Source organism: Podarcis liolepis (genome assembly GCF_965112155.1).
Source record: "Podarcis liolepis genome assembly, chromosome: 7".
In the NCBI taxonomy this organism is placed as follows: Eukaryota; Metazoa; Chordata; class Lepidosauria; order Squamata; family Lacertidae; genus Podarcis; species Podarcis liolepis.
Genome location: NC_139561.1, coordinates 59,793,345 through 59,814,222, shown reverse-complemented (window position 1 = coordinate 59,814,222; position 20,878 = coordinate 59,793,345). Strand labels below are relative to the sequence as shown.

The 20,878-nt window shown below is 47.4% G+C and overlaps 1 protein-coding gene across 1 annotated transcript in view; it reads right to left on the bottom strand.

Moving 5' to 3' along the window:
- The window catches only part of HPCA (hippocalcin), a 28,507-nt gene extending 9,670 nt beyond the window's left edge, over positions 1-18,837 (bottom strand). Inside the window, exons 1-3 of the mRNA XM_083511317.1 lie at positions 18,324-18,837; positions 13,862-13,897; positions 2,213-2,611 (exon numbers count right to left, since the gene is read on the bottom strand). Of these exons, the coding sequence (XP_083367443.1) occupies positions 2,213-2,590 (378 nt within the window). The 5' untranslated portion in view covers positions 2,591-2,611; positions 13,862-13,897; positions 18,324-18,837. The remainder of the gene's footprint in view (positions 1-2,212; positions 2,612-13,861; positions 13,898-18,323) is intronic.
- Positions 18,838-20,878: the final 2,041 nt, after the last annotated feature.

The following is a 20,878-nucleotide window of genomic DNA, read 5'->3' as shown; positions in this document are numbered from 1 at the left end:
TCCACCCCTCCTGCCCTCCTCCCGTCTAGTGGGCAGTGAAGGGTGGGGTGAGGAGTTGCCAGAGTGCCCTGGCACAGAGGGATCCATGAGGGGCAAGCCAGTCGCACCCTTCACCCAGCTAATCTGCTCCCTTTGCCGATTAAATTTCCATGAAAAGCAGCTCTCCCATCTCCTCTGTCGGGCGTATCCTCCTTTAAATCTGCAGCAGCGCTTAGAGAGTGACAGAGAGAGGGGGAGAGAAAGAGAATAAGGCACAGAGAGAGAGTGTGGAACAGAAGAAGGGAAGCAGACAGACATGAAGGAAAGGCCTGTCTACAAAACCGGAGAAAACCCCTGGGCTTCACTGACAGGTCATCCACCCACCCACACCTCCAAGGAATTACTCTGGGCCACTGCAAATACTGTTGATAAACACAGCCTAAGTACATATCTTAAAGCTTTGTGTGTTAATCAACTGAAGCATAGATTAAATCATCACTACTAACGGCACACACTCAAGATTAATTACCCCTTAAGACTGGATTTGCCCATTCCTTCAATTAGGACTGCAAGCTTTGATCAACTTAATCAGCACATTAACCAACTATGGCTTTGGTTGATCAAGTAGTGAGGGCCAGTTTTAATCAGGGGGAAATTCTGAAACTGCTGAGTTTTAGGGTCCAGTTATCCAGAACTATTTTGGTCCTCCTGCGTTACATATCTTAGGGGTTGAAAAAGGCAATGTCAACACTTCCCTTCAAGCAGTGAGTGGTAGGTGGGAAGAGAAAGGCGGCTTGAAATAAACCCAACCAAAATGAGAACTACATCAAATGCTGCAGTGAATTCTCAGCTCCTGTTCAATCCTCCAGCCAACCCTAAAAATGAGCATTTCGTTGCTATATATTGGGGGAGATAATGTTTCTGGAGAGTGGGGAGAATGCATCTGTTTTCCTTTCTTCTCACTTGACACCTCCCAATGTAGTGCAGGGGAAAGTTTTTTTTCTTTCCTCCACCTCATGACATGCATCTTCAAGCCCTTATTTCTGCCTCTAGTATACTATAAGCAATTAGGACTTCCATTGCCTATCTGAGACCCTGAGACAACAATTCCCAGACAAAATTCATCACTGAAAGAGCTCCCATGAGCCAGAGTTCCCACCATGGAGGAGTCTCCCTGTCATTTCTCTGCATGATTTGCTGCTTTGGTCTCACCTCCTTCCCAGAAGCCTGATTTAAGACTGAGGGTCTGCACTGGGTGCATCTGGATCATTCACTCATTCCTGGTGTCGAGACACCAGAATTGCCTTTGACACCTCTGCATGGACCACCCATGGACAGCCTGCTCTGACTGGGTTTCTGCTCTGACTAGATGACCTCAGGGTCCCTTCCAACTCTAAGATTCTATGATTCTAGGAACTCCCTGCAGCCCCAGACAGCAGGAAACTGTGGTCCAAAAGTGTTGTCAGATGCTCTGATACACCCAGGGATGGCTTTAGAGGTGGATGAGCTGGAGCACTTGCCCTCAGTGATAAGCTTGGTCTGCAATGAGCTCATAAGCACTTTTCACTTTCCCCCAAAGTTCTGTGGGGTGTCTAAGTACAACATGAATCTGTTCGTGTTACAATTTCTTTCTCAACTTCCAATTTCAATAAGATTTTTTTAAATAATCTAATCTAATCTAAATAAAAACAAAGAGAGAAAGAGAAAAGAAAACACTAGAGGGGAAAAAATAGAATAGAATAGAAATAAAAACAACTTCCGGTTTTCCGCCTGTCAGTCACATAAAAGAAATTATTCAAAATATTCACTCTAGAATGACACCCAACTAATCCACTTTCTATTAGGCAACATTTCCTCAATCTTTCGACCTTCATGTCCTTTTTTATAGATTAAAAACCAGCAAAGCGTGACAATGCTCCTAGGACAACATTACCAAGCACCGTAAGTTCTACAAATACTGCAGTAAGCTGCATAAATAACAACTTCAAAAGCTGTCAGAGGTAAAGAGATCAATGTTGATATCGGATAGGTTTTTCTTAAGCGATAACCTTCAAGACAGAAATACAAAAACCTTGCCCAGAACTGAAGGAAGCAGGAAACAATGGAGGGAGATCAGGGTATTTTTCATGGACATGGCTGGGAAAGTTTTGGGGGAGCTGGAGAGCCTGTGTGGAGAAGGAGGAGGAGGAGGAGGAGGAGAAGGAGGAGGAGGAGGAGGAGGGCCAAAGGTTACCTGCACAATCTCCAGCATCTCCTCCCGGCTGATGTAGCCATTCCCATCCAGGTCGTACATGCTAAAAGCCCACATCAGCTTCTGCTCCAGTTTCCCCCGCGAAGTGACACTCAGGGCGATGATGAACTCTCGGAAGTCAATGGTGCCATCACCGTTGGTGTCGAAGGTGCGGAAGACGTGCTCAGCGAACTTGGAGGCATCACCGTAAGGGAAGAAGTTAGCATAGATCTTCTTGAACTCCTCCACATTGAGGATGCCGGTGGGACAGTCCTTGAGGAAGCCTTTGTACCACTCCTGGAGCTCCAGGTCAGAGAACTCCGTGTTTTCCCGGAGGTCTTGGAGCATCTCTGGGCGCAGCTTGCTGTTCTGCTTCCCCATGGTTGGACTGGAGGTTTAAAACTGAAATGCAGGAAGCAAGAGGGAGTTTGGAATGGAACGACTGCCCATGGTATACCAACATTCATTTATACCCTGCCAGGGACGCGGGTGGCGCTGTGGGTTAAACCACAGAGCCTGGGACTTGCCGATCAGAAGGTCGGCGGTTAGAATCCCCGCGACAGAGTGAGCTCCCGTCGCTCGGTCCCTGCTCCTGTCAACCTAGCAGTTCGAAAGCACGTCAAAGTGCAAGTAGATAAATAGGTACCGCTCTGGCAGGAAGGTAAACGGCGTTTCCGTGCGCTGCTCTGGTTCACCAGAAGCGGCTTATTCATGCTGGCCACATGACCCGGAAGCTGTACGCCGGCTCCCTCAGCCAATAAAGCGAGATGAGTGCCGCAACCCCAGAGTCAATCACGACTGGACCTAATGGTCAGGGGACCCTTTACCCTTTACCTTTTAGGGCTTGCTCAAAAAAGAGCCCTGCATGAGCAGACAGTTTGCACCTAGGGCTGGGCAAATGCATCAATTTTAGTTTCTTTCAGTTTTTCATTTCCACATCAACTTGTGACTTTTTTTTTATTCTTTAAAGTCCCATCAAAATTAACCAGCATTTTAGCACAAATTTCTCGTAATATATACACATATTTGTATGCCATTTTGCCGAACCTACAAATTTTTTGCTAAGCAATTCTCCTTAACACAATGCATTTTATATGTGCAGTTTATGCACACTATATATATATATTTGCTTTCGTAGATTTTCACGGGTACAGGAATGCAGGTTTGGATGGTTTGAGATCTGCACTGCAAAATTCAGAGACAGACCTGTGAATTTTGAAGGAAAGCTGTCTCAGTTCACATGTTTTAGAAAGAGCAAATTAGGTGCATTCTATTTTAATTGTGAACTGAATCAACTTTCTCTCCCATTTCTACCTTTTGTCAATTCCTCAGGAAAGTACACAATAGTTTTAATTTTTATTTGGACTTCCATACACAAACTAACATCTGATTATTTTATTTTTTATTTTTTTAAATGAAAGCTCAGATATTCAGGAATCCACATTCTGTGCTCATTTATCAGATTTTCTGATAAATCCAGCTTACACAGAACACAAGCAACTCTGAAAGCTGAAAGAATTAATTGCCAAGAGGCGTATTATTAAACATGGTATTAATAATGCATTGATATTGTTTTTGACTTTCTCTGCATCTGTTGAAGTCAATAACCTGCCCAGAGGACTTGAGGGGTGGGTGACCTAACAATGCTACAAAATAAATGAATAAATATTCTAGGTCAGCAGAGCTTTCTTTTTCTTCTTCTTCTTATTTTTAAAAAGCAGCCCCACCTATGACAGATTACAGAACTACAATCTAGAGGTGACCAAAGCAGGGATAACTGGTGTGTCATGCTTCTCCATAGAGGGGCGAGGCAGCTGCACCAACCAAATTTGGGGAAAGGGGCTTTGCTGCCACTTAGACACCAGTCTTGGGTGCCCTGCTCGGCATAGTTCATAGCTTCTCTGAGTTACTCAAGCCCCTTCACCACGGCAAGGCAGTGATCACTGCAGATGGTGACAGCAGCCACAAAATTAAAAGACGCCTGCTTCTTGGGAGAAAAGCAATGACGAACCTAGACAGCATCTTAAAAATCAGAGACATCACCTTGCCAACAAAGGTCCGTATAGTTAAAGCTATGGTTTTCCCAGTAGTGGTATATGGAAGTGAGAGCTGGACCATAAAGACGGCTGATCGTAGAAGAATTGATGCTTTTATGGTGCTGGAGGAGACTCTTGAGAGTCCCATGGACTGCAAGAAGATCAAACCTATCCATTCTGAAGGAAATTAGCCCTGAGTGCTCACTGGAAGGACAGATCATGAAGCTGAGGCTCCAATACTTCGGACACCTCATGAGAAGAGGACTCCCTGGAAAAGACCCTGATGTTGGGAAAGATTGAGGGCACAAGGAGAAGGGGACGACAGAGGACGAGATGGTTGGATAGTGTTCTCGAAGCACGACAGGAGTGCCTGGCGTGCTCTGGTCCATGGGGTCAGAAAGAGTCGGACACGACTAAATGACTAAACAACAACAGACACCAGTCAACTAAGTTCCAAGCTGTGGATGTAGCAATGCCAGGTGCTACTGTCAAGGGAGGCCTTGCCTATCAAGATACATGCCCCCTCCTAAGTTATAAGCAGCAGCAAAGGTGAGTGGCTCACCGTTTTGGGAATCTGCTCTGGGACAAATAGCACTGTGCCTGCTCCCTCCTCCATTCACAGACACACACTACAAGGCTACCTCTGTAACGTGAACAGGAACTGAAGTGATTTAAAAATGTCGGTATGGGGGGAATCAGTTCTGGGTGGCACCAGCAGGGAAAGGAAGTTAAGATTTGACTAGTTTCCATTTTGTGTACTGTTGGGAAGCAACACGTGGCTCAGTAAAGTTTATGCCTTCTAATCCAGTCTTTGTGGCTCATTTGCAGTCTTTTCAGCCTCACCTACCTCATGGGGTTGTAGTGAGGATGAAATTGGGAGGGGGGGGGACCATGTATTATGCCACCTTGAGCTTCTTGGAGGAAAGGTGGGGTATAAATTCAATACATACATAAATCATCGTCTTGCAAATACTAAAACCTCCTTCTGACCCCGACGTGTACACAAAGTACTCCACAGATGTCATCAACAAGGATCTTGCAACAGCCACAAAATGGTTGCTAGATCACATTTTGCCTCGCTGGTTGCATTCCCACATGAAGGGATACCACATCTAACACCAGTGTTGCAGGAACGCTCCTGGGTCAAATTTAAGGTTATAAATTCCTAAACAACTTGGGACCAGGCTCTCTGCAGGACCACCTTGCTTCCTCCCTACTTGCCCATTCCCAGTAATCATCCAGGGAGAACCCCTTTGTGGTGCCACATGTGCCAGAGGTCTATTGCACAGTGGCTCAGACCAGGTACCTACCTGCCGGATGAAACTCATGGTCCATGGAAGTTTATCTGGTTTTACTCATCTTGTTTTTATTCTTGTATACAGTATCCCTGTGGTGTTTCACAGTTGATTGCTAAAGTTAATGGTTTCCTGCGCACACAAACACTGCTCCGGTTATGCCCTTCCCCACCAGCCAGTGAGAGCAACAAGTCACCATCCCACACTTTCCACCATTCTGTCTGAAATGGGGGACTGCAGTTTGTTTTGCTCCTAACAAGCCATGACACAAACCCACAAGGCTTGTTCCCAGAGGTGGTTTGTTTGAGCTAATTTGCTGTTTGGATGCAACATTACGAGAGGGATCTGTGGTTTGCTGCTCATGCCAGGAGTGACACAGGAGCAACCTCTGTGTTCATGGGAATCATAGAATTGTAGATTTCGAAGGTACCCCGAGGTCATCTAGTCCAACCCCCTGCAAAGCAGGTATCTCAACTAAAGCATCCATGACAGATGGCCGTACAACCTCTGCTTTAAAAACTCCAATGAAGGAGAGTGCATAACCTTCTGTGGGAGTCTGTTCCACTGTCAAATGGCTCTTACTGTCGGAAAGTTCCTCCTAATGTTTAGTCAGAATCTCCTTTCTTGTAACTTGAATCCATTGGTTCGCGTCCTACCCTCTGGAGCAGGAGAAAACAGACCTGCTCCGTCTTCCATGTGACAGCCCTTTAGATATTTGGTAGCTATATAATGGCTATCATTGCTCCTCTCAGTCTCCTCTTTTCCAGGCTAAATATACCCAGCTCCATCCACCGTTCCTCATAAGGCTTGGTTTCCACAAACTGTGGTCCACCAAGGTTTTTGAACACAGCCATTGTGTGGAAAGGCCCATAGAGACCTCATGAAAGGTCTGCATATTACTAGCAGGAAGAGGGGGCAGGGAAGTGTGTGAAGGGGAAAGGGTTTTCCAACTGTGCCTCTAGAACAGTCTTCATCAAGATATCCCAGTCTTCCTCAACCAGGTGCCCTCCAGATATCCCAGACTACAACTCCCATCAGCCCCAGCCTGTAGTCCGCAATATCTAGAAGGCACCAGGTTGACGAAGACTGATCTAGTAATTACTCACAAATTAATAGATTCTGGCTTGCTACATATCTGGACGCTATTCAAAGAGGGCACCATGAATCCCATTACCAAAGCAGCAATCCCGAATTAAAAGGCCTCCACATTCCTGATCCATGTCTCTGGACCTCCCATTTCAATGCTGTTCCTTCTCCCAGCCTCCCCCCTCACCTTGCCTTTAATTTTGTCTTTCCACCCCAAAAGCTTGCAGTCTGTGTCACTGAGCTTAATTTGAGCCACAGCTCAACCTTAGAATAAATGTGAAGAAGAAATAATGAAGACCACATCTCTGATCATGTGCAAAGTGCATACACAGCTTAATCTAAAAGATGCAACACACACACACGGCTTAGAGGTCAGCTTTGCAAGAAGCTTCCACACAGCACTGATCCCCTGGTGTCTTTCTTTGCAGAAATTAAACCTTGCTCTTTCATTACATTTGTACACTGCTTGGAACAAAAGGGGCTGCAACTCAGTACAAATAAGCAGCAACTGGCTCTCTGCAAAAACATAGCCTGTTCTCTCACCTACTGGCTTATCAGCCGAGGGTGATAAGAAAGAAAGAAAAAGCTATACAAGAGCACATTTTATTTCCACCCCTGCTCAAACCGGATCTCTGATTTGAAGCTATCAGATGAGCCTGCCTTTTGGGGAAGGGAAAAAGAAAGCTCTCAAGACTGGATTCATTTCCCCTCCATCTATTTCTTACAGCAGCCGCAGCTGCACAATTTTTCATACAAGCTCAGCTGCACAAGGAGAATGACAGCACAGATGCAATTAGGCTGGGTCTGTGTTCCGGCCCAGAAGGAAAAGGGCGACATTTGGATGGTCAGGGCCCAGCACATTGCCCAGCAGCTTCCTTCTAAAAGCAAAAATATATTTAGACCAGAGAGGAGGGGACACCTCCAGGACAGTTTCCAAACGGTTTCCAAACTAAGAAGCACTCCAGGATGGAGAAAGCCCCATTTTGATAATGGATGGGATGTTACAACAGCTGCAGGGAGCCTGCAAACTCACCGTGGAGAATGGGGTTGATTCATTTATTTGTTAGGGCAAGGCTGAAAACCCAGCTAAATTAACTTTCTCCAAATAACTCCCCCTGCCCAATTTGTCCTCACAACTATCCTATGAGGGAGGTTATGCCAGAAGAGTGTTCGCCAACCCCACACGCTCCATCTGTGTTGGACTACAACTCCTGTTAGCCCCACTCAGCAAGGCTGCCATAGTTCAAAACATCTGCAGGGCACCAGGTTGGTGAAGGATGCCCTCGAGCAACTGCTAGAGCTGCCTTCATCATTGGGCTCCCTATGGTTACTGGAAAACCCAGAGCCAGCAGCCACCTTGGCTTGCTCTGTATGCCTGCCCTTGTTCTCTCCCACCTTCAGATAATTTTTCCAGCCCAGAACTCCAAACAACCTAGGCCCCATTAGATGTCCCAAGATGGCCCTAGAATGTTGCCCTAGGGCATTATGGGAAATATAAAGGGCGCTTGGACCCAGCTGCCTCGTGCTGCTACTGCCTACCAGAAGCAACTTCAAACTCCCCTCCGTAGCAGAGGGGACACCCCAAGAGGGACTTGCCTCAGTGGCCTGCCTCACAGAAATATTTCTAGGCCTCTTCTACTGATGTTTGCTTTAAATTCTTTTGGTTTTAACTTCTTTTAACTCCGTTTGTTCTTGGAACTGTATGGTTCCATATTTTTATATTGCTGTAAACCGCTGCTACATATATATATATATATATATGTATATATATATATATATATATATATATATATATATATATATATATGAGATAAGGCGGTATATTATTCTTTTTAATAGATAAATCAATTCCCTGAATACTTAAAAAACAAAAGTCAAGTCTCTAGCCCATTTACTTGCGGGAATATAAGGAAACAGCAGAGGCCATGTTCTAATCCGCACAGTTCTATGGTTAAGAAATCCATTTTCCAGTATTCTAGTCAACGAGCGCAAAGCAGAGGGCACTCCTTCCAAATTCTTTATAAAATTTCATGTCAATGAATCAGGCTATCTGTCTATAGTTCCCAGCGATTCTGCACCACCACCATGAAATTTCTGGCCAAAGGCTGCTCCTCCTCATCCATGCTAAGAGCGAACCTTTTGTAAACACAGGACCCTACGCCTTTGACACTCCTTTGTATTCACATGGTGGGCAGGGGAGAAAAAGGGAGGATTTCGCACAGAGTCTTTATTTCTTCTCAGTCTGACAGTTTCAACCTTCTAACATTCCTAAGAATACACCAGAAGCTCTGAAAGGCCTTAGAAACATTCAAATCCCATTGGAATGGATGAGATAGAATGTATGACTGAGCTTAGATGCAGGAGTTACATTTTTTCTCTCTTCATTTTTAAGCCGACCACCACTTTGGGCTTCTCCTTTTTCTTCCACTGGTTTCCATAGGCAGGAAAAAATTATAGCATGCCCCACCCTGGCTTCTGTGTGTGGGTGGACATTTCCTTGTGGTTTTTCCCCCCCTCTTTTAATTTTCTTGTCATATGGCTGTGGCTGACTTGATGCATTTTTAAACTGCTCTTAATGGCAGTGACACTTCCCTTCAGATGGAAAGGTTTCACTTAAGGGGACCTTGAAGTGGAAAGCTGTGTTTGTTTGTGGGCAGGGTGAGAAACCAGAATCCCTTATCTAACCGGGAGTGGAATCCACTTGATTCTCAAGCAGAGGGGCCAGAACAGAAGAGGCACTCATAACAAGGCAGACAGTTGGCTTTGCTTGGAAGGGACCCTGTTCATACCTTACTTATTTTACTGCATTTATTTTCCTCCAAGGAGCTCCAGGTGGTGTATATGGTTCCCCGCCTCCCCATTTAATCCTGTTACCGGAAAAATCCGAGGGCTCCCTTGGACAAAAACAAAGACACCAACCAGGATAACTTGGAGCAAAACAGCAGCCTGTAGGCTTGGCCTTTATTGAACTGTTGCAACAGGGTGTTCCCCTCACTTGCAGGAGAGAGGAAAGACCCAGAAAGATGGTGTGCCAGACCTTATAAAAACTTTTGAAATTCCCATCCTCTAGCTCAAGCCCACCCCCAGAAACATCATGCATACATTACAGAAGGGGTTGACATCATGCATACATTACAGAAAGGAGGGGTTGAGGGAGGAGTTGTGGTGGTAACCTGAGTGTCCTGTCACCTGGCTGCTTCCCCCTTTCCCCCTCCCCATGAGTCACTTCCAGGAGACAAAGGGGAGTTTGCAGTTTCCTGCCCCCAGAGGGAAGATCTGATCATTGTCCTTTGTTTCAGTCCATGCTGAATCCACTCCCATATGCAAGTTCTTTGTGATCTTGATTGTCTTCTGTCTGGGATCATCAGGGTTGACATAGCAACTGGGCAGGGCTCCTGTGGATGTGCTGGGAAGGTGAAGGGATTATGGCTGACCAGAACCAAGCCACCCTCCCTTTGATAGTCCTTGTCATATGGAGTAAAATAAAAATGGAACAGTGCAAATCCGATGTATGGTTGATTTTTCTATGAATTTATAACAGAAATGTGGCGTATGTAGTGTGAGTGTGAGTGTGTGTGAAGTTTGTACAAACAGAATGATTGGGGTGGGGGGGTTCCTGCTACAATCCCCACAACAACTCTGTGAGGTAGGCTAAGAGGCAGTGACTGGCCCAAGGTCACCCAGCGAGCTTTCTGGCTGAGCAGGGATTTGAACCCTAGTCTCCCAGGTCCTAGTCCGACACTCTAACCACTAGACCACACTGGCTCTACCCTGCTGCCTCTGTTCCTTCTTTGTCGGTCTCCCCAACTGTCATCACAAGTGAATGGAGTCGGAGGAAGAAGGGGCTGCCTTTGCTTCCTTCCATTGCCAAGCGACCAGTGTGGTGAACTGGCTGGTGTCAGACAAACACTGGGGAGGGTCCATGTTCAAATCCCCACCATGTGACTTAGCCTGACCAAGCTCCCAGGGTTCTTGTGCAAGAACAAACATTTTGGGGCGGGAGGGATCTGTGCACCCTGCCCTCAGCACACTTGGAAAAAGGGAAGGATAACTAACTAACCAACCAACCGTTATAACTAAATGCATGCAGTGGATATAGAGGCACATTCTTCCCCTCTGTTCTGTTGAAGAGAGCCCCTGCTGGATCAGATTAAAGGCCCATTCAGTGCAGCATCCTAGTGGCCAGCTAGATGCCTCTGGGAAGCCTACCATAAGCAAGGCGTGAGCGCAACTGCAACATCCTCCCAGCAACTAGTCTTCAGAGGCACACTGTCTCTGATCCTGGATGTGGTACACAACCATCACAACTAGTAGCCATAGGCAGCCTGATGCTCCATTACAGTCATACCTCATGTTACGTTTGCTTCATGTTACGTATTTTCAGGTTGCATCCCATGGCAACCCAGAAGTAACGGAAAGGGTTACTTCCGGGTTTCGCTACTCGTGCATGAGCAGCAGCAGAAGAAGAAGAGTATGGATTTGATATCCCGCTTTATCACTACCCTAAGGAGTCTCAAAGCGGCTAACATTCTCCTTTCCCTTCCTCCCCCACAACAAACACTCTGTGAGGTGAGTGGGGCTGAGAGACTTCAAAGAAGTGTGACTGGCCCAAGGTCACCCAGCAGCTGCATGTGGAGGAGCGGGGACGCGAACCCACTGAGCAAAGGCGTGGCTCTCCTTGGACAAATGCATACATGGAATGGGTCCACAGAGCAGCAACTATGAGCCTTGACAGCTAAATGGAACTTCTGTGTTCAGAGGTGCTCTATTTCTGAATGTGAAATGATGGGAGAGGCAAGAGTGGGTGGCTGCCGCCTTCACACTCTGTTAGTGTGCTCCTGGAGACATTCAACTGGCCACTGATGGAGATAGGAGCTTGGGCTAGGTGGGCCTTGGTCTGATCCAGCAGGGTTTTTCCGTTGTTCTTACAAGACTCAACAACCTGAAATGCTTTTCCTTTCCCTGGCCTTGCACACGGGTTGGCCTGCATTTTTCATTCCTGGTTGCTCACGCTCCAAAACAATGAGGTACTCTGTGCACTGGAGGGGTCATTTACATGCAAAACAATATCCAGAAGTTTGTCTTTGGGTGTGTGCATGCTTTGCCTGCAGGAGAAAGCTCACATCCTCTCTCCCATTCACACCCCAAGCTTAAAAATATATATTCAAAGCAGAAATACAGACTTGGAAATGCTGAGCATATCCAGGAGCAGGGATGTGTGGGGCTTTGCTTGCATAAAACAGGGATCTGATTTATGAAGCCAAAGTCTTTCTGGAGAACATGATCAGTGAAGGACTCCTGGATCTTTCACAGGGGTGTGTGGGGCTAGGGAATTTTTATTATTATTATTATTATTTGCAGGGGCAGCCTTTCAGGATTAGGGTGTGGAAGACAGGACCTGCCAAGATCCCGCCTTCTCCTTGTAACTGTTGGAAGGAGCAGCGAAGCCTGCTCCTCCTTTATACCTGGCCTCCCTCAGGGTTTTGCCAGGGGAGGAGGGTTTCTTTCATCACATGTGGAGGGGGCCATCCTTTAGACAAGGCTCCCCCACACCCGGAGCCCCACCCTGGAAGAACGCGGCTTGAGCAATGTTTGTGTTGGAAGCTTTAGCAGAAGTGGGTCAGCTCCCTTTTGAGCAGAAATTTATTTTCAGCAAAGCAAAAGAGAATATCATGGAGAGACAGAAGGGGAGAGAGAGATGGTTCATTCATATTTTACTAACCCCTTCCAGCAGACTATCCCTGGAATTATAGTCTCAATAATCTGGACTTTAAAAAGGATAATCAAGGAAGACGTTCGTGATTCTGAATGGATGGAGCAATGAATTCCTAACGTAGCAAGAATCCAAACTACTACTACTACTACTGCTACTATTACAACAACCACCACCATCACCACCACTACTGTTGTTGTTGTTGTTGTTTTCTGTCTGTAATGATGCCACTCTCAGCTCTTTCCGGCTAATCTTAAGGAATTTTGGCCTTTCTGCTCTAGAACCCAGTGCTGGATGCATGGCACCACCTAGTGGGCAGACAACTCAGAACACAACACCTCTGCTGCTTCATAAAGAATTGAATCCACTTTCATGGAAATGCCCGCCTAATGATGGACAACACTCGTTCCATTTTCTATGTGCTGACAACTCAGGCATTATGTAAATTGCACTTATCAGGAGGCTACCAGGTTCCAGAAGCCATCACCGCACTATTCTAAGACTTTCTGGGGATCATAATGAAACTGAGCTGCCATTATTTTAAATTACTCTTCCTCAATCTGACACCTTCTAGACGTTTAGGACTACAAATCCCATCATCCCCAGCCAGTTGATTGGTGCTAGATGAAGAAAACCTATCTTACCAGTAGGGCCTTTTCAGGTGTGGTCTCCTGACTCTGGAATGTTCTCCCCGGGGAAAGACACCTTTATTTCATAAACCTTTAGTTTATTCAGCTTAGGTTGATCAGTTTTTTACCTCTCTAAGTGCTGCAATTTTATCTGCTCCTCAGCTGCCTTGTTCCATAGGCAAACCACCCCCAAGCTTTATTGTACAATTGTGATTTGTAATCTTCTCTCAGTAAGCTGTGCTGGAAACCTGTCAGTTGGGATTGGTATTGAACAGGAAGAAGAAGAGGAGTTTGGATTTGATATCCCGCTTTATCACTACCCGAAGGAGTCTCAAAGTGGCTAACATTCTCTTCTCCCTTCCTCCCCCACAACAAACACTCTGTGAAGTGAGTGGGGCTGAGAGACTTCAAAGAAGTGTGACTGGCCCAAGGTCACCCAGCAGCTGCATGTGGAGGAGCGGGGATGCAAACCCAGTTCCCCAGATTACGAGTCTATCACTCTTAACCACTACACCACACTGGCTCTCGGAGAGGAAGGAATTTCCTTCCTTCCTCTCTGCAAGGTCTTCTTTCTACAACTTCCCTCACACTTCCATATTTGAATGAGGCACAACAAATCCTGAGAATCTCAGCTTTCATTTTTGTTAAAAGTTTCTAGATCTCTTGGTCACACAGCGAAAGTTGCAATAGGCAGCGTTAATAAATACAAGTTGAATGACTGGTCATATTTCTGAGACCCCGGGAACCCAACACATTACATTACATTTCTCCACCTTTATCCTTGATAACACCCCATTAAGAATTTTGGGTGATGTTCCATTTGGTAACTGTCAAGGATCTGCTTCCCTCAGCTCTACAGTACACACCACATTTAATGACAATCCAATACTCACCCAAAGAAGATGAGATACAGGAAGGAGGTTGAGGCACTGAAAAAGAAATAATTCAATCAAGAGAGTTTAACAGCAATTGGCAGCAAACTGCCCACTCAGTCCAAGACTCCAGATCGTGAGCCATACATTCCCCATCATCTCAGATACTAAACACTTTCCACTGGTCATGTGAATATGCCCAGTACAGGCCCCAGAGAGGAGCCGGTAGGAAAAAGAAAAGATTCTAGACAATTCCTTTTGGGATACTCGTTCAGGTCTATACGGGGTGTGTGCTTGGCTGCTCGCTAGAGGAGAGTCAATGAACTGGCAGTCCTTGATCATTTGGTCATCTTTACTGCGAGCAGTCATAGTCCCACAATCCCCACAACCCATTTGAGGACCCTGTAGAAGGGTTGCGAGGGGAAGTGGAGAAAAGAAATGAGCAAGAGAGGTGAGCAGAGGAAATGTGCAATGTGGTTCACCACCACTCCCATTCCCTTTGCTCAAAATGGACACACACACCTCAAAAAACCCCAACACATAAGGAAAGACTGGTTGGAGCGGAGCCACGGTCTAGCTAATCTAGTGTTTTGTTGCAAGATCAGACAGATGTCTATGCACCCAGATCAGAGCATGGAGGCTACAGCCCTCTCCTGCAGGATCTAGGGAAACACTCTCCCCAAAGCCCAAAACTGTCCTGGGTCTGTTTCAATGCAACATTTGGCGTTCGCAGGAGGAGTTCCTGACGCAATCCCTTGAGCACATCCACAAAGGAAAATGTCATCCAAATTGCTTATTCACATCCTCTTAACTTTCCTCCAATGGTTAAACCGACAAGCAGGATCCAGTAGGATTCCAGGAAAATTATGGGGGAAATTGCATAAATAACCCATCTCATCACCTCATGTGTGTGTGTGTGTGTACATATGTGTATATATATATATAGAAAGAGAGAGAGAGAGAGAAAGCTTTTTTTCTGGGGGGACGCAGGGGTACGCATACCCCTAAACATTTTGTGAATCTTTGTACTTTTGTCCATTTACTGTATTTATTTTTCCCAACTTGAACTATAAAATGGTGATTTTCTTGACTCAAAATGAGAGTACCCCTAAACATTTTTTTTAGAAAAAAGCACTGCGCATATACTGTACACACGCACACGCACGCACACAGATGACTTCACTTCTGGAGACCCACTCCTCCCACCAACTGCATGGATATTCTTCAAATTCTTCCCTTCGCTACCAAATGTTATTTTGACACCAGCCCTTTGGGTCCACAATCCAGAGTTGTTCAACACATTACACAGAATGAGGTGACAGAATTTTGGTAAGCTATTGGTGTAGAAAGCAAGCTCATCAAGCAGAAAGGGTTAGCATACCCATCTCTTTGATGTGCTGCTTTTCTCCAGGCAGGGAGGTGTTTTAGTTTAGTTTTTTAGCATGGAGCATTTAAAAACACACTTTTTTTATTAAAAAAGGGTCATCTCCCAAGCAGCCTGGTAGCACATTTCAGAATTCTAGCACTGAAATGAACCACTTCCCTCTGCTTGATGTGTAAATCAAGTTGCAGTTATCAACATGGGCAGGTATTTTCAGTGGTTTCTGCTTTGCTCAAACCATCCAGAGCAGGTGGGCGGGGGGGTGGCGGATCTCCTTCTTCTGATGCCTAAGTGTTAGCGCCAGTTTTTTAGGTGCCAGGCTAATTGAGCACCTGCGATTCTTTCAGCCTTCATCCAGGGCATTTAAAGTCATTACAGTCACCTTACTTTCTCCTTGATTTAATAAAAACTGCAATTGTGCATTGCTAGCATAAGCACCCTTAAGCTTAAGTACAAAAAAACCCCAGCTAGATCCCTGCACCAAACAATCACTGCCATCTACAATGAAAAATTCCACAAAAAGAGCATTTCCCAAGAGAGGGCTGCAGATTACCAAGAAGAGCAGCTAACAGTATCCATGCATAGGTGGAGAGGGGCCTTTCAATCCTTAAGCATCTCCATCTCTACATCCATCCAGAAAAATGTCCCCCACCCGCAGCCAGCTACTGCGAAAAACCAAAACATCTAGAAAAATGGAACACACACGACTACTTCTCCCTCATAAAACATATACCCATAGATATTGGGATGAGAGAGAGAGAGACTTCTGGGAGCCTTTCCCCATCCACCACCATTCTGCACAGAATCCTAAACACTTGTGAGGGGAGCTTTGATGTTGCTTCAGTTTTAGAGAGAATTTGCACCAGCAGCTTATAAAACACGAGCACATCAACAACTGCTTTGCTACATCAGATCAATATCTCACCCAGTACAGCATTCTGTTCTACCAGTAGCCAACCAGATGCCTCTTCTGGGAAGCCCACGAGCAGGGCCTGAGCACAATAGGAACTCTCTCTACTTGTGATTCCAGGGAACAGCCATTGGGACTAGTAGCCACCAATAGCATTATCCTCCTCCTTATCTGATTTCCTTTTAAAGCCATCTAAGTTGGTAGACATCATGACATCCTGTGGCAGTGAGTTCCGTAGTTCAACTATTTCCTGAACAAAGGAGTACTGTACTTCATTTCCTCTCCACTCAGTTTCACCGAATGATCCTGAGTTCTAGAATTGCGATAAAGGCGAAGAAATCCTCCTCCTTGCCCCCGTTTTCTCCACATTATGCACCATCTTATATTCCTCTACAACAGCTCTCTCCAACCTGATACCCTCCAGATGCTCTGGACTACAACTGCTATCCTGGGCAGCAAATTCAGGAAGGTGGCTCTATCACACACACCCTCATTCACTTTTTTCCTAACTGAAAATCCCCAAACGTTGTAACCTTTCCTTGCTGGGAAGTAGTTCTTGCCTTGATCGCGGTCCCTTTCCGGCTCTCCAATATCCCCTTTGAGATTTGATAACCAAAACTGCTCACAGTATTGTAACTGTGGCTGCACCATAGATTTGCAAAAGCTCCTTATGATATTGTACTTTTATTTTTCGATCTCTTCCCTAATCACATGTAGCATGGAATTTGCCTTTTTCACAGTCAACACCTGGCTCTAGGGCATAAAAGTGATTGATTGTTTCCCTACTCTTTGTTCCTGGCACCAGATCATCACAGGTAGACTGCCTCTGGATGTGGGGGGGGGGGCGCATTTCAATCTGTGGCTAAGAGTGAGCAACATGGGTCTGGAGGCATGTGATACAGGAAGCTGCTGAAGCCAAACAGGTGTGGGTCTGTTTAGTGCCTGGAGGGACCCCTTGGAAATCTTGCACATGCCATTTTGAGGTCCATTGTGGAAGAAAGGTGGGATAGAAAGGCTTGGGGGAGTTTGTTTTAAAAGGCCATCGGAGTTAGAAGCCGTCAACACATCATCTTGTGCCAGTGAAAGCTATCAGTTAATCATACACTGTAAGCAATTGGTAAGGCTTAGGTTAGAAACTGAACACTGTAAGCAAGGGGGCTTAGGTTAGAAACTGAACTAACTCCTTCCAGTTTGGGCGATGCTCAAGACATTGCTACACTGCAATATATCAAGGTCGCACTTGGATTCAGGAAAGGAGAGTTGGTGCTCCTGGGGGCTGGACTAGATGACCCTAGGGGTCCCTTCCAAATCTACAATTCAATGAAGAAATAAAGGGAGATGAGAGATAAAGGTATGTATAGCCCACTGGATGGAGAGGCTGGAAGAGCAACGTCTGGTGCTGGGTGCCTGCTGCGTAACACATCTGGATGGAGAAATCCATGCCCTCCCCCTTCCCAGGGGGCTGTGGGGCACTCCAAATGGGATGCCTTCACTCTGCCCCATTCCTGCTCCCCCGCCCCATATTTGCATGGGGAAATACTCAACGCGTGCCTCTAATCAACCTGGGGAGGGAACAATGAATTCCTCCCCGTTTTCCATATGCATTCTACCCAGCCCTTCTCCTCTTCAACACCCCCTCGCAAAAAAATAAAATAATGAAAAACCCACCTCCCATGAATTGCCACTGAGGAGCAACATATGAGTTCCACCGTGGGAGAGCCTAGCTCTTCTCCGCTCGGGGGAGTGGGGGCCCCCCTCTTGCGCTTCCTACGGGATGGGGGACGCCCTTCTCCCAGCGCAGTTCCCCTCCTGTGCAGGAAGCAGCCCCCCGCCCCGCCCCCGGCCGCAGTTGCAAGCAACTGCTACGAAGACCGCTGATCCGTGTTGGGAAGAAAGGCGTGTCAGGACAGAGCTCCTTCTCCCTTCTCCCACGAAGAGCGTTACGATCCTAGACGGGGAGAATCTCCCCGCCAAAGGGCTTCCCTCGTTCGCTGCAAGGAGCCTGCATCGGAGGGAGGGGACCCGACGCGCCCGGCTCCTTTCGCCCCCACGTGCAACGCAACGCAATGCAATCCGCCGCCCGGTGCAGTCTCTCCTAGACGGCCGCTCTCTGCCCCCGGCGGGGGCGGAATGGCAACTTCCTTCCCGGGCTCGTTTGGCTGCAACTTCGCCCGCCTCCCCGAGCGACCTACCTGGGCGACGAAGCGGGCACTGGCGGCTCCCTGGCTGGCTGGCTCCGGCTGAGGCGGCTCCTAAGCGAGCGGCGGTAACAGCAGCAGCAGCAGCGCCAGGCTTCCTCCTCCTCCTCCTCCTCCCAGCTGCTCCATCCAGAGCAGCCGCGGCGCTGGCGACGAGGAGGCGCTGCCCGCCCGCTGCCGGGGCTTAGCGGGGCGGGGGGGGGGTCCTCGGGGCTCTAGCAAATGCAAACGTGGGAAAAGAGAAAGGGGAGGCCCCTCAGGCTCCACCCGTCGGGCTCCCCCCGGGCCCCACACCCGCAGAGCTCTGCCTGCCGAGCCACGCGCTGCTTGGCCCCCTCCTCTCGCCCACCCCCCGCCCGGCTTCAAATGCAGCCGGCCCCCGCGGCGCCCACCCCCGGAGCAACCCTCCTCCCTCCCCTTTCTCGGGGCCAGGGTGGTACAGTCCGACTGGGCGCAAGAGGCGCCCAGCCTACAGGACTCTGCAGAGAATTACCACCACCCCACCCCCCGCAGCGGAGAGGGGAGCTTTGATTCATATGGGGGGTTGATTGACGTGGGGAGCGATTTGCATGTTTCGATTTCCTCATTTGCAAAGGAGAGAAAATGGGGGAACGAAGAGGGAGAGATGGGGGGGGGGGAGAGAGCATCCATTGCAACATCCCTGGCAGCAAACGCACATCTGTTTTAGATCGGTTTCAGATCGCCACCCCAGGGACCCTTCCTTGGAAGTAGCTGGCCCCACCGAAGAGATATGCTGAAGTCTGGACAGAAAGTCCAAATGTCCCCACCCACGCCACGCCATGATGGGGCAAGTGCCTTTGGGAGCCTCTGTGACTTCCTTGAAGAGCAGCGACCTGGCCAGAGGGCAACAGGGGAGGCTTGGGAGACGCAGCTTCCCTGCCTTCTTGCAGACCATGAGGCAAGGGTAGTGTTAGGGCAGCCCTAGAGAAAATAGCCCTCTGTGTGTTGGAGAGCAGGAGCTTAAAAACGTGAGTGAGAAGCAGTCTCCTGTGCTCTGCAGCTTGTTGAAATCAGGGGTCTGCACTAGACCTGTTGGGGGGCTTCAAAGTGCCTGCACTGGCTATCACTTCTCTGCTTCAAATTTCCTGTGTTGGCTGCTGCTTCACTTTAGCTGATGTAACTCCTTGCTCTGCACATGTGGATAGAAAACCAAACAAAGGCACCATAAATATCCATCAAAGGAAGTGGTGGGGGGGGGGCAGTGGGAGGTTGAAGGGCATTGAATGGACTTGTGTTGGATCCTAGACTTTTGGGCCCTGCCAGCCACAGCTGCTACTGAGCAAAAAGGGGACACTCATCAGACACACCAAGCTTCTGTTTTGTATGCAAAAAGTCCCAGGTTCAACCCCCAGTGTCTCCATGTAGGTCTGGGAGAGACCTTGTCTGAAACCCTGGGAAACTGCTGCCAGTCAGTGTTGACAATACTGGACCAGTGGTCTCATCCTGAATAAGGCAGCTTCCTGTGTTCCTAAAGCTCCAATGACGCTTGTACAACCCTCTGCATTACCCCTTTTCCAGGACCACCTCCAGAGAGTAGCAGGGCTGAGCATTGGTTGGGACCCTGAGACCAGCAAAGGGCCACTCATGTCAGGTGACCACTTTCATTTCTATGTGCATATTTAAAAAAACAGAGAAACTTTAATGCATTAATTCCTGAAGAAGTGGTTTTGATAATCTATGGATTTGTTAGTTCCAAGGCTCACCAAAACCACTTGCATCTAGCAGCCTTTGAACACCCCCCCCCCAAATGGGGAGCATCTAATGGGGGGACACAAAAAAGAAGCTGTCTGAGATGAAGCTGAAGAGTATTGCACTTTTGATGATACGAGCTAATGGGTGCCTATGGCAAGTTCCCTGAGCTTTCTTTTCCCCACCTCCAACTTTCAGGCTACCAACGTGCCACAAATGCTTCATAGTGGCAGGCAAGCAAAACATGGTGTGGACCAGTGGCATTTGCAGACTTTTGGCCAGGTTGCATCCACCTATTCTGCCCACTCTCTCATCATGTAGCATTTGGGGGTCCCAGCAGGGGTTTGCTCACTTGGAGCCACTGTGTGTGCCAGGCACTTTCTGAATCAGGTAAATCACCCCCCCCCCCCGTTTCCCTAAACTCCTGCACCATCTCAATCAAAGGCCAGGCAGGGCTGTTTGGGAGTGACGAAAGGAGCAGATGGCCTGGACAGATGGGAGGAAGAGGCATCCTTGCTCTAAATTACACAAATAAACATTGATAGAGTGATTAAAATTACAGCCCCATTTCCAGTTCTGGGTGGAACCATAAAACCTTTAGGAAGATGTTGCTGGGCAGGGCTGGGGAGTCATCTCTCTAACAAGATTCCCAGAGAACACTAAGCAACAAAGAAAAAACAACACACTGTTTGTCGTACATGGTGTGTTTTGTCACACGGGCATCCTGGCCAGGAGCAGTGGGGGACTAGGCTGCATTTGCATCTGATTAAGTGGACTCTAATCCATGAAAGCTTAATCCACAATAAATGTTAGTCTTTAAGGTGCTACAGACTCAAAGG